The 16,066-nt window shown below is 39.4% G+C and overlaps 2 protein-coding genes across 2 annotated transcripts; both read left to right on the top strand.

Annotated features, from left to right (window-relative positions):
* The first annotated feature begins 10,723 nt into the window (after positions 1-10,723).
* On the top strand, positions 10,724-11,830 carry LOC145992326 (protein CFDP2-like). Its single transcript, XM_083128707.1, has one exon. It carries the CDS (start codon positions 10,724-10,726, stop codon positions 11,828-11,830), a length of 1,107 nt encoding a protein of 368 aa, XP_082984833.1.
* Positions 11,831-11,896: 66 nt separating this feature from the next.
* Positions 11,897-13,992, top strand: LOC145992325 (uncharacterized). The gene is made up of 2 exons (XM_083128706.1): positions 11,897-12,323; positions 13,916-13,992. The coding sequence occupies exons 1-2, from the start codon at positions 11,897-11,899 to the stop codon at positions 13,990-13,992; spliced, it is 504 nt and encodes a 167-aa protein (XP_082984832.1).
* The last annotated feature ends 2,074 nt before the right edge of the window (positions 13,993-16,066 follow it).

Raw genomic sequence — 16,066 nt, 5'->3', positions numbered from 1 at the left:
TTGCTCCATGGTGGTTATTTATTATATGTTGATCTCGACGATGGCCGTTGACGTTGTTCCGGCAAAATCCACAATTTCTCTTTTTCGTTGGTCACCACCAATTCAATCCGGTCGATTCGATTGAGACATACCGGAAAGTATATCGGCGAAGAAGGCGTGAAGGTGATCGGTTCCATGAATTACGAATTTGGTTTGAAAGTCGTTACGATTCCCATTTTCTTGTTACTGGCAAAATTGTCTGCTTTGTGATCATTCCTTCCGCCACATTGCAGTGCACGTTCAGAGTCTCGATGGCAAAGGCATTTTGGAATGTTTGCGCCGAAATGATTGGTTCGAGGTTCGAGATTTTTGTATTGTTCTCGAAACCCAAAAGTTCTCCGATTGTACCCAGGTCCACGGTTTCCGTTGCGGTCACCAACTCGACTCTGTGGTCACGGAATTTTGAGAGAGAAGCACTCCTCTCGGTAACTCGGCTCGTAATAAGGACAAATTGTACTGTCCCGGCATGATGCTGATTTTTTTGTTTCCGACCTTGATGGTGTTGTTGTGTTCGTTTACGTTTGGAATCATGTACATGATGTAGAATGCTCGAAGAGCTATAGGTTTAGGATAGACGATATCATCGTGCAACGTGAGTTTCAAGACCGAAGTTTCGAAAGTCAGATTGTACACTCCCATGATGATGATGTTTTAGGTTCCACGATGCTTTTTGGAAATCTCGAATCGATTGGTTATTTATTCGAGACAGAAAGGCGAGCATGGAAACGCAGGAATGACCGCAGTTTACTTCCTGAAAAACTTGGATTATCTTGTCGTAGTAGTATAGTTTGGAAGCTTTGAGATATTTTACTAAACGCGACGGTGGAACACCTCTGAAAGAATCGAAAACGAAAGCGTTGTTGTATTTTGAATTTTTGAGATAACATATCTATAGCGTGCCTGGATTTTCGTAATTGTCCAATTTGACTACTCCGTACTTTTTTTCTTACTGCCGAGGGAGAAGAATCTAACATGAAAACTCCTCTTAAGTGTTTGATTTCCAACGGTTCAATCAGGTATTCAATGTTGCTGTTAGTGAGCGGTTCATCTCTTTTTTAAACATGCTCAAGACGCATATACCATTTTCTCCATTCCCAGGTTGTGACGTCTCTGTTCTTCGAATTCCAATTTGTTATTTTTCGAGTCGATAACGGTTGTTTCTATGGTCGCGCTACCACCTGCCAAATTTTCCACTGCTCCCAAACTTGCTAAAAGTGATGGAATGCTGAATATGAAACCTTCCGTCTGTGTCTTTTTCCTCGAACGCTGAAATCTTTTCAAATGATGAGCGCTGAGCAACAAGTTCATTCGGTGACCCTTGGACACGCAATAACGTTTCTTTTCTCGTTGTTTCTTCGTGAGTAACCCGTCAAAGGCACTCAGCGTGCTATGTCTGTGAATTATTCACGTGATGTGTTTTTTTGGTAATCGGTTATTTATATATATATTCTGGGAATTTTTCTTGTCTCACTCAGCGCGATGATGTAATATTGCTAGGTCTGTGAATAATTCATTTCATAGGTTTTTAATTTCTTTAAATTTTCGACAATCGGTTATTTATATATTTTTTCTGGGAAAACATTTTTTTGTCTCAATCGTTTCACGTGATTTTTTTGACAATCGGTTATTTATATATCGTGAGTGTCGAAGAAGATAGTTCGCGCTTCGCTAAATGAAATAATGTGACTGATGATGCTGACTGTTTCCGCGTTTTACTCGTACCAATCGTCTGTGTATCGTCTCATTCTTTTCCCCTGCTGTCTGAAATTGGATGTCGAGATCTAGCAAGATTTTTATGTCGCATATTTTCAGAAGGTGGTCAATGAAAACAATCTCTGACGGTGATCAAAATTCCGACGTTATTTTCGCCAAGTTGACAATTTTTGAGACATCCTCGTCACCTCCGTCGAACGCGATTGTAAATATTTGATGCAACAGTTGGAGGAATTTGTGTTATTTGAGGCTGCGTCTTTTTATATGTGGAGTTATTTAGAGACACCATCCCAATTTTCGTTTCCTGTTCATGGCGATAGTAGTTACCAAAGCTGCAACCCGTTCTTCCAGAGAAACGTCCCTGTTTATGAATCTCCCGAATGCTGCATGTTCCATTTTCTATCTTCTGCTTCGTGACGTGAATCTATATTTTTCTGTGTTTTAAGCGATGTCGTGATCTTTGCATGCGGCGTCCAACGGATTTAATCCCCTGTCTCCTTTTTCCAATGTTTGCTCGAGTTTGGTACCCGGTCCGCAGTACTGGTAACCTGGGATGTGCATTTTGTAATGTGTTTATAATGTCGTTCTCGAGACCCTTGCCTTCTGACACCTTCCAAAATTTCGGTAGATGTGTGTTGATTATTTTGATCAGGTGTCCTATTCCTATACCATCGTTCACGGTGACGTTGGAGAGGTTGGTGCTGATCATATCCACAATTCCTATCCTCCGTTGTAAAAGTTACGTTTATCTGCATTTTCTTCGCCTTGTATGACAAGTAAACGAGTTTCCTAACGTTGTCAAACCATACAAATTCCTTCGGTAAAGTGTTGTAGCGTTTGATTCCGCTTCCACTTTTTATATCGTTCCAAATAGGTTTGATGAGATACATGCATTTTCCTCCGCTGCTGGATTCTACTCGTTTCTGAGTGGCGTCGTGATTTTGGTACAGAGCACCCGACAATATTAAAATGTCCGTGTAACTTTGATAATCTTCGTCCGTGTAATCTTTCGGATATTTTTTGGTGATTAGTTCCCAAAGTCCAATCGTACATAGCTACCTGCACAACTATCTTTTCGCCTAAATTAAATTTTAAGTCATCTCCTTCGAACGTGACTTTAGATTTTCCAATTTTCTAAATCACTCCTTCGTTACTTTCCATGCTCTGGAACAATCCGCACACCTCGTCCTTGTCGAATTTCACCGTGCTCAGGTATTCTCTCCGCAACGGACTCAACTCGATCTTATCCGAAGAAGATGAAGTGCTTCCTATGACTTGGCGTTTGGGCGGTTGCCTGAGTTCAATAGGAGTGTGAATGCTAGAGAGACGTGGTGGAGTATATTCTTCGTAATCTTGGGGGGCAAGAACGAGTTCCGTTATGAGACCTTTGTTCTGTTCCGTGACATGTTTAATCACTACGCCGACTCCGCTTATGACGTCGGTGATGGGTTGACCTACGCGCTTGTTCTCTTTGTAAAATCCACGATTCTCGAATTTCAAAAATTGGAATCGTCTTGCAAGGTAATCGCGCAAATTAAACTTGTCTTCGATTTTTCGTTCTGTCTTTTTTTTATAAGTGGTTATTTTAATCGTCGTGTGCAACATGCGCAAAGTCGTTGATTTTCTTTCTGGATTTTCTGGCGCAGGGTTTTCGAGTCATGTCTTCCGTCATAGTTTAAATCTCCTCCCATGTAGTCATCGTAGACATGTTTGAGATTAGTGTGATCTTGAGGAAATAAAAGGAAAATGAAATTAACGTTGTCGCGTAGTAACTGCTTTGGAATTTCGGAAAAAAATTGAGCTTATGAATTTCATTTTGATTTTCTAAAATTACGTCGTCGAAGACCAGGACAGAATTTTCGTGATAGCTGTCGAGTGGTTTTATTTCCGATTCGAAGATTTCTATTTTCAGTCCCTCGTACAAATTAATCGGTTGCTGGTATTTCGGTTGTTCCAAACTTTTGGAGAACACGTACAGGAGTCTCCAATCTAACCAATTCGGTGCGAGGAGAAAATTGTCCACCAGTAACGTGTTTTTTCCACAATCGGAAAGACCTACGATTAGATATCGAATGTTATCGGGTAGCAGCTAGCAGTTCTTTTTTTAGTTTGACATTTAAAATCTTTTTGACCCTTCGCCACGTTCCACTTTGTCACAAGATTACTTCGATTGCATTGATCAAACTCTTTTCCGGAAGTCCCAGCCATCTTACAAACCTTTTGTTATCTTTCCTGCGTAATAATTTATCGATGAGATACGTGTAGAGGTTTTTAATTTTTAGGGAGTTCCTCTTCGTAAAACCTTCCTTTCAAAATTTCATTCGCGTCTATCCTTTATTATATACGTGTTACAATTTCAGGGTAGAACTCGATCTACGGTTATAAGATCTGTGCTCCAAAATTTTGTGAATTCCTTCTCGAACGTTCGTTTGAATTTGCTGATCTTCTATTAGTCTCCTACTTCGTATTTGGCTTTCTTCGTCGTGGGACGATATTTTGGACAGTAAACCGTAGAAATTGAACGCCACTCGTCAAATTTTAACGTCGACGGGTTTCATGTGTATCGCGCTGTGAACCGTGTTATTGTAATCGTCAACGAGTTTCTGTAGGATATCGACCCATTTGTAATTTCCCTGAAGCGTGAACCGTTTCCACATGCACGTTTTCAAAGTCAGGTTGAAACGTTCAACTGAAGGTCGAATAATGAAGAATGTTTTGATGTCTAACGAATTGCACGTTGCCACAAATCGTCTGTGCCTTTTGTTGCCACCGATAAACGATTGTAGTTGCGTCGCGATCGTTGTGCAACTCGTTCACTATATCCCTCCTAGCCATTGTGAGCGAGATTTCGCTTGAAGAGAATGACTAACGTGATTGGATGTTTCGAAGATGGCATTTTGCTGGTATTTTGAATAAAAAGTTTATCTTCAGCGACCACATCAAAAACAGTAAGATCTTCATCCTTGTATCTTTCATATCCACAATGAGTTTCATCCTAGTACGCTAAAGAGATTTTTCCTGCCTTCTGGACTCCGAGCTTGCTTATTAATGTCATCGAAGGAACAGCGATCTGTCTTCCATGAGCCCAGTTTGAAATTTCGTGTATTTGTATGGTACCATTGCAATGGTTTCCAGAACACCAACGTGTCCTCTGGCTCTGATTACAATTTGCTGAAGATTTTCCAACAAATGCAATTTGGAACTTTACGCTGTAAAATCGTTTATTATGTTTCTCCTCTCGGTCAATTGAGTATGCAGATCGATCACACCCTGCGATGTCGTTAACGTGAACACCATGTCGCGAAACGAAGAAATCTCGCCCCGAATCTCTTCCGTATTTGTCACTTCCGTTTCTATCTGTTTCAGTATGCGTGCAATATTTATTTTAATGGCGCGAATTTCTTGCGAGGTAGGAAGACCACTTACCGTGATTTCGAGTGCTTTTATACTTTCAACGTCACTAGATTGGGACAATGTCCACACCGCCGTTTTCAACTTCTGCAAATCTTCGTTCTAGAGGGAACATTCGTCTACAAAGTTTCGAGATCATGCTGTATGTTGTCCAAGACATGATGAAAAATGATTAAGATTAGATTCGACGTTCAAATTTTTCAAGTAATCAAACTTCTGCTGAACCGTAGATAACGTGTCTTGAATGCTGATCGTCTTATTTTGGAAGCTCTCTGTGAGAGCGTGGATATTTTTAATTTCTACGTTAATCAACTCCAAAGACGCCTGGAGCGTAGCGATCTTAGTTTCAATATGTTCAAAATATTGGTACGCCTCTAACTGAATCTTGATGTTCGCCAAGCTATTACCGATAACTTGCTATTCGTCGGAGGAAGGTAAATTTGTAATGGTGTCTTCCAAATCCAAAAATTTCCCGCCGATCGGAATCTTGTAGAAATGTAAGTTGTTGTTGAAGACGTAAAAAGTTGTATTACTTCCCCGTCGTATTTCGTCCAAATGCTCTACAGCATTGCCCATTGAAGGCAAGAGATTATGGAAGCTAGGTGATGCAGTTTCAATGATGATTTGCTTTCTGAAACCGGTCAAGTTCATAGGCATGGATATTTATTTATTTTTGTAAGTAAAAATTGGTTTATTGACATTCCATATATTTCTGGTCATCTCTCAAAAGATAATGACCGTAATTCAATGTATGAATCCCACACTCGAGAATGGATCTCTTGTCGTCGTGAGGATCTAGGCCACTTTTCGCCCCTTGTTGGTTGTGAGTACGTGATCCACGCTTTGGATCCTTTTCTCGGCTCTCAGTATCGGCAACAATGCGTTAAGACACTAGACGTAATCCTGGAAGGTGAGTTTGTTCTCCACCGTATATTTACCGACACCTTTGACCTTCTTGGTGACGGCTCCTTCTGTTCGAATCGCGTACCTCTGGGATCGTAAACCGGCAAACTCGAGAATTATGCCACCATTTTACTCATCTTCTTTTTCCAAGTTCCTTTTTGTTACGAGATAGAATGTTGTACCTGTTTAGTTGAGGATATGCAGATGTATCGAAATTATCAAACATGTCAGGATGTTTCAGGTCTTCGTATAAGTTCGAAGTGTCTGTGTACAAAAGTGATGTATTATCATTGTTGAATGATTTCATTATGTCATAATAAAATGTGAAGTTTCGACAAATCTAAAACCGTAGCTCCAACGTAAATCGGTTTTCTGAATTTCATTAATTTTATTTCGAGTTTAAAAAGTGCCAGATTCTAGTTGTAAATTTTTCGCGACTTGAATATAGGATGGGCCACCCACGTTCTACATTGATCTTTTATCCGACATCAATTTTATGTCTATATGCTATCTAACATTCTCCATCGTTTTTCCATGCACATCGTTGTTCAATAATTTTAAAAAATCTTTGTCTAAATCTGAAGTGTTTTGTGTTGGTCTCGATGTATGTTCCAACCACACGGAGTGTTTAAATTTGAGCTTTATTCTCACATTCACTACCTTAACTCCCATTCCAATCAAAAACCGTAGACTATTTCAGTACACGACGTATCTCTCTTTAGATTCAAGAGACATCAGAAGCTTCTTTTCTTTTCATTCGAGTGGACATTTGGACATTTGATTTCGAGTGGTTGTGGAAAATCCGAAAACATGTCGTGAAATTGTCTGGAAATATGAGGTCCACCTCTGCGCAGAAACCACATTCCCTATCGTCGAGATCATAAATTTCAATTGAAGTGGGATCAACCCACTCGAATCCTCCGTAGGGAAGTTTCTGTATCAAAGCAAATCCATACAGATTGTTCACATCCAGAAAAATAATATAACTTGACGGTTTTTCCGAGTTATATTGATTATTGGCAATGTGCATGTTTTTGAAATTTACATGTCTCTGCGAACATTCAACCATGTCACCACGTATCGCCCTCTCGATAAAAATTAAGATGTCCACAGCGGAAATAAGTTCCAGCTTGATTGTTTTTTGGAACAACACTGCCGAGCACGCCAAACCAGGAAGGCTGTAAAAATATGTAGTGTATAATTTATAAATATTCGCTGACGTTTTCCTGAATTACTGAAAAAACATCTGCTAGTATTGTTACGTCTAATTTAAAGTATGCATTGTGATAATCCCCGAGAGTATTGCATTTCAATTTATTCCACATTAATTTTGCATGCTCGTATTCTTCGTCCGTAATATCTGAACTTTGTGTCGACTGTAAAACTTTGACCGTGGGGGAAGACTGTTGTCATTAAATTTAGATTCATCGGTTACATATTCGTATGAATAAATGCCTTTACATCTAGTAATAATTTTCAATATGTACGTTGTGAATAGTAGCTATAGTTATTTTGAATTGTTTGTCTGAGAAATTACTCGCTGGAGCGTCCAAGCCGGCAAAGAGAAATCTGTATGAATCTAGAAACCTCATCTCCATGGTTTGTTTTGTTCCTGGAATCTTAACCTCCTTACTTATAGAGATGTATCGTTTTTCATTTTGAACTAGAATACCTATTTTTTGTGTATCATATCCAGGATTCCTAATTAAAGAACGGAAGCAGTAATTGGATCCATTATGAAACAATATTGGGACAAACATCGGTCTTTGCATTTTAGGTTGCATGTGTTACAGATTCCACTGATGAAACGACCATCTAAATGTGAATGGTAAAATACTGTTCGGTTCTCATCTGTGAAATTTTGATCACACACTGGACACACATCAGTGTTATTAGTAGATAACGGAAGCATCGATTTCGATATTTGCAAGAAGCTGCCAATTTCCCTAACCTCTTCGACCATGTTTTCCAGGAAACGTTCTTCAGTATCTACTAAGCGGTATACATAAGGCTCATCTATTCTATCCTGCCATACGACACTGCAACCGAAGCTATTTACTTCATGTACTTTGAGGAAAGCTTCGAAATTCGCAATGATGATGGCCTGATGTTCAAGCAAGGCCCTTTTCATCGTGAATCCTTCTTCCTCTTTCGCTTTTGGCATCAACATTCGCCTCGGTTTATTCTCACCGCAACATTTGTTTCGGCAAGTTTTTCAATAGCATTTTGACGTCCGGTGTATTTTTGGTAGTTGAGTTGTTTTCGATCGTCGAACGTGGTTAAGCACCTTGGACAAACTTCTGTGTGGTTTGCATACTTGGTTGTTTGACTTCTGACCAACCGGGAAAGTGAACGAATGAGGCAGTAGTGATGACAATGCCCGTTGGAAACAAGAAGAAAGTTCATTAGTCGAACATTGTCATCATCAAGATTGCTTTTACTGACGGGATGTACGACAAGCTTAATTGGTGTGTAAGAATACACATAACGTCTCGCTGTTGGTTTTCGAACTTCGATATATCGGAAATAACAACCGGGTATTTGATACTAAACATTACACTTTCAAACTGATCTACATATTTCTTGTAATGTCCATCGCCCTCCGTATTATTTAACAGATGAATCGAATGCAGACTCGCCAAGACACACTAGAGGAAGCATTTATCGTCATTGTTTTGGATATTCAACACGGATTTCGTATTTTGAATGTCCGGTTGAAAAGGAATATAACTACGTGCCGAGAGGTGATCGAATTGATTCAATTTCGTAAGTAATTCTTGAGGGGCTCTAGAAAGATCCCTGAATATGTTTAAATGAGCGATTAATGTGTAGCACTACCGCACAATGTCCAACCTGACCCCCTACTAACTAAATCGTCATATTTCTTAACCAGTCCGTTGGAAAGATTAGCATAGAAGTCGTCCAAATTATCGATATCCGCCACATGAAGAACCTGTTTTTTCGTTTTATTATGAAAAATATTCGTTGTGCCATCGGGTTTCTCGTATTCAGAAAATATATCAACAAATACTTTTATGGATTTGTTTGTTAATTTATCTTTCAGAATATTTACTATACATGTTTTCGTTTCGCTCAAGAAACTTGGAATGCCAGTGCCTGGTTCCGACGTGAAAGAGAAATCCTTGAGCTGGCCGTTAAATGCAGACCTAATTGGTTTATGTTCGTTTGCTAACATTAGTTGCTTTGACTTGGGCCCATCAGTGAAAGGATTGTCACTTTTCCTTTCAGAACTATTTGACCAGTTGTCGCTGATTCGGGAATTGACTACTTGGAAATCTTTAACTGTCTTTTTAGGTTGTTAAGGCTAATTTTCCGGTGAGCAATTACGTTGAGGTCGGTCCCAACGAGAACTGTCGAAAATAGTTTAACACAAATTTTTCGTGCCGGCATGATATTTCGCAGAAAATCAACGAGATTAAAAATCAAGTAAACAACGATGGAATTTTTGCAGGTATGTTATTTTATAGAAATTTTCCTGAGGACAACAAGTAAAACCAGATCTTGTAAAATATTCAAATACTATGATACGCCTTCTAAAAAGACTCTTTAAACCAGAAATAATTTGTTGAAACTAGATAAAGGACTATGGTCGCAAATACGATAGAATTTTCATGTATGTTTTTTATAAGACACTTTACTGCAGACAACAAGTAAAATCCGATCATGCAAAAAATTTAACGTGTTTATATTTTTAAAAAAATGCAAATTACGCCTTCCAAAATTTCAACCAAGCAATTCTATTTACATTGGAGAAACCTGGACCTATTGTCATTTTTCCGAACATTAGTTGAAGACATGTTTTAGTGAAATGCGCTAAGTTTGTGTTGTCGTCGTTGAAAGTCACCTAACCCATTACACAATGAAAAGAGAAAGAAAAAGTCGACGTCCTGAAAAAAGTTGACAGAAAATTCCAACATTAGAGTTTTGTTCATAGATTGTCCCCACCTAGTGGTTGCATGACCTTGTAGTTGGTGGTGGGGCTTGCGTACTCTGATGATCCACTAGGCTATATCAGCGGTAGCATAGCTACTGGTAGGGTCTCCCATGCTGGGCAGGCTAGTGGTAAAGAGTCAGAATAAGAAGCAACCTACTGGTCAACGTCTCCAATGGCGGAAGAAGATGGATAGCCATCTCAACGGCGAAGGAGGCGGAAGAACCAGGAATCAGGAGGATTAACACCTCTTTTTAAAAAAACCTTGGGCCAGCTGGCACCTGCTGGTAGTACCTTGTAAGGGCCCCTTGCCAGGGTTACGGTGAACACCTCAACGGCAACTATAGCGGAGAAGGAGACCTTTGGAACGGCATAGCTGGCGGAAGAGGCACTCATTCTCATTGAGTATAAATATGAGAAAAAGCCACTGTCTTGTGGAGGAGGGATCCTAAAAGACTAGGGGAAAATACCCCGACAGAAAATAAACCTGCTTGGAGGCTCAGGTGGCAGCCCCATCACCAAGATCGGGTACTGTGGGCCAATAACCCGCACACTTTAAATCACACTATTAAAGAAACATCAACAAGAGGAAGCCGAACTGATCCTAAGACGACGACATTTGGCCTGAAAAGGACAACGAGAATTGGAATATGGAATGTAAGAACCCTGCGGGAGAGTGGAAAACTACGACAGGCAGTGGCCTGCATGAAGAGCTATTGTCTGAGCATCCTAGGTATAAGTGAAGTCAGATGGCCAGAGTTTGGAGAGGTAAATACCCATGAAGGAGTTACATTCATATATTCTGGAAGACCTGAGGGTGAAGGTGTGAGCCGTGATGGTGTGGGTATATTGATGGACAAGGAAGCAAAAAGGAGCCTTATTCAATGGTATCCAGTGTCTGCGAGGATAATTGTGGCACATTTCAAAACCAATATCAGAAACATCGTTATGATCCAGTGTTATGTACCCACAGAAGTAGCAGAGCCTGAAGATAAACAAGAGTTTTATAGACAGCTCAATGAAACAATAAAGAAGCAAAAAAGGAAGGATATCATAATAATTGGAGGAGATTTAAACGCAAAGCTTGGGCATGACAACGAAGGCCTTGAGCATGTCATGGGTAAACATGGTTTAGGAGAGCGAAATGAGAATGGACAACGTTTTGTGGACTTTTGTGCTAGCCATGAATTAGTTATTGGTGGTACTATATTTACTCACAAGAAATGTCATAAGGTAACGTGGGTATCACCAGACCATAGAACAGAAAACCAGATAGACCACGTGGCAATTGGACGGAGGTGGCGACGTTCGCTACAGGATGTAAGAAACAAGAGAGGTGCAGACATTGGGAGTGATCATCATTTGGTAGTGGCTAACTTTAAAATGAAAATTCAAGCTCAGAAGAAGAGAATGGAACAGACAAGGAAGCGGTATGATGTTAGTAAGTTGAAGGATAAGAATCTCCAGGAAACCTTCAGGATTGAACTGAGAAATCTGTTCCAAGTATTGACCGATGAAAGTGAGCAGAATGAAACAATTGAAAGAGAATGGACAAAAATTCGATCTGCCTTCGCAGAAGTAAGTGAAAAGGTTCTGGGCTTCAAGGATAGGAGGAAAAAAGATTGGATGTCTCTGCAGACCTGTGAAAGGATTAATGAGCGAAAAGTAATTAAGGAGGCAATGAACTCGAGCAGGACAAGGGCAAGGAAGGCAGAATTGCAAACAAAATATACAGAGAAGGATCGAGAAGTAAAGCGTAGTGTTCGTAGGGATCAAAGAAATTGGGTAGACAATCTGTCTCAGCAGGCGTAGGAAGCAGCAAAAAAGAGGAATCTTAAAGAACTATACAACATCACAAAAGTTCTGTCAAGGAAACAGATGCAGAGAAATCGACCAGTGAGAAGTAAAGATGGTACCCTCCTTACGAATACTGAGGACGAACTGAAACGTTGGAAGGAGCACTTCTCTGCAACCCTTAATCGCTCTGTGGATGCTCAGATAGACCAGGGGGAAGAGGAAGATGATAATGATGGTGATGTTGGCCTCAGTGTAAGAATTAGGACGGATGTTCCAACAGTAGGAGAGATTAAACAGGCTCTGAGAGAGGTACGTAATTGTAAAGCAGCTGGTGTCGACAACATACCACCGGAAGTTCTGAAAAGTGATATAAACACCACAACAAATATGTTGCAGCCCTTATTTGAGAAGATATGGATAGAGGGAGTGATGCCTAAGGACTGGAAGAGTGGCCTGTTGGTGAAGCTACCGAAAAAAGGGGATACATCAAAGTGTGACAACTGGAGAGGTATAGCACTTCTCTCCATTCCGAGTAAGATCTTCACTAGAGTTATCCTAAACAGAATTAAGGAGCATGTTAACTTGAGAATCAGAAGAGAACAGGCAGGGTTTCGACCAAATCGCTCCTGTATTGATCAAATTAACACCTTGCGGATAATTTTGGAACAATGTATAGAATGGTCATCTCGTCTGTATACAGTTTTCGTTGACTTCGAGAAAGCATTTGACTAGGTCAACAGAAATGCAATGTGGAAGGAAGTGAAACGATATGGCGTGCCCACAAAAATTCTTGATCTTATCCGAGAAACTTATCGTGATTATACATGTAGAGTTACACATGAAGGCCGTGTATCTGAACCAATAGATGTGCAGTCTGGAGTGAGGCAAGGTTGTATATTATCACCTACAATGTTCCTGATCGTGATCGATGCAGTGATGCGAAATGTAATAGGAGGGAAAAGACGTGGTATCCAATGGGGATTGAATAACAGACAAGAAGACCTTGATTTTGCAGACGATTTGTGCTTCTTATCTGAAGCACATGGTGATATGCAAACAAAACTAGCAGATCTGATAGAAAGTGCAAAAAAAGCAGGACTTGTGATTAACTCCAAGAAGACCAAGGCACTGAGGATTAACTCCACAAAAACAGACCCGTTTAATATTGGTGAAGAGATTATTGAAAATGTGGATAGCTTTACTTACCTGGGTAGTGTGGTGGCAAAAGACGGAGGGGCTGCACAGGATGTTTCTCAACGAATCCAAAAAGCACATGGCACCTTTGTGAGGCTCTATCCAGTATGAAAAAACAAGAAGATATCTATGAAGACCAAACTTCGTATTTTTCGAAGTAATGTTAAGTCTGTACTGTTGTATGAGTCTGAGACATGGAAAGTAACAAAAACGATTACCTCTAAATTACAGACCTTCATCAATCGCTGCCTGAGAAAAATTTTGAATATCTTTTGGCCAGAAGTGATTCAAAACCAAGAACTTTGGAGAAAATCTGGAGAAACCGAGGTGTCCATACAAATAAAGCGGCGAAAATGGAATTGGATAGGGCATACGTTGAGGAAGGAAAATGAGGCTGTCGAGAGAGAGGCACTAGACTGGAACCCGCAGGGAAGGAGGCCTAGACAGACGTGGCGAAGATCTGTTCACGCTGAGGCCTTGGAGAAGGAAAGAGCTGGAATGCAGTGAAGATAATTGCCGTCAGTAGGACCAGGTGGAGATGCTTTGTTGATGCCCTATGTTCCACAGGGAACAACAGGAATTAAGTCAAGTAAGTCAAGTCATAGATTGCCCTCTCCTTGACTATCAAAAAATCCGAGAAATTAAAAAAAAGACCGGATCTCGGAAATCCCCCCTTCCTCGTCGAAATTTTTGGTGGTCCCTCTGATTTTCATCCAAATCCCCTCGAGTTGAAAAAACTAAAATTGCGAAACACGGCGAGAGACAGGACGAAAAATTTCCCCGTTGTCGATTTCGATGATGTAGAGTACGTTTACAAAATTTGGGGGGACCTGAGATCAAGGGGGAGGGGGGTTTGTTCGTAATTGTCCAATTTGACTACTCCGTACTTTTTTCTTACTGCCGAAGGTGAAGAATCTAACATGAAAACTCCTCTGAAGTGTTTGATTTCCAACGGTTCAATCAGGGATTCAATGTTGGTATGATAGCTTTTTGCGTCCCTCCATAATTTCGACCGGATCTCGGACGGTAACAATTTTGGTCGAAAATCTGTTTCTATTTTGAATTAGTATGTAGGTTAATTTATCTCATGAAAGATAGTAAAAAAAATGAAAAAAATCTTTGGGGTGCAGGGATTTTCTTGACAAGTAAAGAATTCTTTAACACGCATTTTAAGAATTTTTTGCTTTCATCATTTTACACTGAGGATGTGTGATGTGATGTTAGAGGTTAGCATAGCACGTAAAAGGTCGTAAATAAAAGTAGGTCAAAAGGCGCGTTAAGAGTAAGAAGAAACATGGTGACAATTTGCAAAAGGTCAAAAAATATCTTAAAAAGTGTTGCCTGTGCATTTTTTCCTCCGTTTAAATTGGTTTAGCACGTAAAAGTCGTAAAATCGGAAGTTGGTCAAAGGGTGTTTCCAGCTCCTACCGTTTCATCTCATACAAAATTAGGTCAAAGTATGTTTATGTTTTCTAACTCGTGCAAAAAAGCGAATAGATTAAGTTATATCCCATAAGATCGTAAAAGGTACGTTTACTTAGCCCGTAAAATATCACAAAAACAAAATCATCGATGCTTTTAGACCAAGAAAATGGAAAACGATCAAAAAGATGCCACAGAAACAATCAAAATATACTACTGATCTGTTTGTCCCTGAAATCATAATATATATTATATTTCTTCTTGTCTTGCCTTTGGAATTTCCTGCTTTCTTCTTAGCTTTGGATGTAGATGTCATTGTTGCGTTTTGTTTTGTAGCTATATATTACTGCAATGTGAATGTGTTGTGGCGAAGTGACGTGCAATGTGGTGGGCTTGCTGCCTCTCTCCACGCTTTGTTGAAAATCCTCGAACAAAAACTTAGTAATTGTACTGGTATGATGTTGGTGTATCCACTTCGTTGCATACTGGTGATAATATGATATCGTTTCTTTTAAAGAAACGTCATCAAAATGTTGCAATGTGTGGTTGCTTTGAGAATGAAGCAATAAAAATTCAATGTTATTATCTTTGCATACATCTGCAATTTGAAGGCGTCGCGTTAGAAAAGATACTGTAAAATAACACTATCTTAAACTCTCTAAAAGAGGATGATCCGTTTTGACCGGTTTTGGGTGATCCGTAATGCTCCAATTTGCTTACTTTTCAAATATTGAAATAAAATAAGAAAAATTTGAGTTAGCCATACCAAATAATAACACAATACAATGACACATCCTACCTTATTACATGTGTAACAATGGAATACTTGCACCTCTACATTCTAAAATGAAATGTTACAAAACGTCGCAGAACTTTTACAATTTCTACTTTTGTCAAAAAGTCTTCAACAACATGCTTAGCAACAATCCCTTCTCACAAACGTGCGCAAACTCCCAGAGTGAACAAAGGTAGTTCGCGTGTAAGAAGGAAGATGGCAGTGTGATATGCTGTTTTTTTGCACCTTTTTAACTACAACAGTATTCGAGTTAAGTTCCGATAACCTTAGAATCATCCGAAATTCTCTGTTCAACTGAACGTTTAAAAGTAGATAACATTGGTTATGATTATGTTGCATTTGATTTTGGTTTCTTGGAGTGCAAAAATCTATGAAATACATGTTAGATCTAGAAGATCCGGGCAGTCCATCCAAATGATCCAGTACTGGATGATTGAATACAAAATATCAAGAGCTCTGAAGAAAAGGGAAAGGCAATAACAGAGTTCAAATATTTTGTTCTACAATTTTTTACTTGCAAAAATCTATAGCTCTGATATAACGGTTCTTTTCTTCTAAAATATCTTTTTTTAATGACAAATTTGATTTTAGACTAAATTTCAGCTATTTGCATATGAAATAGTAAAACGAAACATGCAAGATGTAACACGGAGCTTGCAATATACTACAAACACTTTTCTACCCTATATTTCAATGTTTTTTAGCTGTGTTTTTCAATTAATTGAAACTGTCTGCAAAGGCCAAATATTTTCTGAAGTCATAGAACTACAAGGCGCGTTTCAAAAGAATGGGCAATTTATTTGTAAAATATGACTGACAACAGTTATCGAGTCTAACTT

This window comes from Lepisma saccharinum, chromosome 9 (genome assembly GCF_977018435.1).
Source record: "Lepisma saccharinum chromosome 9, izLepSacc3.1, whole genome shotgun sequence".
NCBI lineage: Eukaryota > Metazoa > Arthropoda > Insecta > Zygentoma > Lepismatidae > Lepisma > Lepisma saccharinum.
This window is presented reverse-complemented; position numbering and strand designations above follow the sequence as displayed.

Bases quoted from the DNA above. Each gene is read 5' to 3' on its own strand.
- LOC145992326 (XM_083128707.1), top strand. From the start codon at position 10,724: ATGAAGAGCTATTGTCTGAGCATCCTAGGTATAAGTGAAGTCAGATGG.
- LOC145992325 (XM_083128706.1), top strand. From the start codon at position 11,897: ATGCAGAGAAATCGACCAGTGAGAAGTAAAGATGGTACCCTCCTTACG. The intron at 12,324-13,915 runs GTATAGCACTTC...TTACTGCCGAAG, and splicing joins AAAGTGTGACAACTGGAGAG to GTGAAGAATCTAACATGAAA.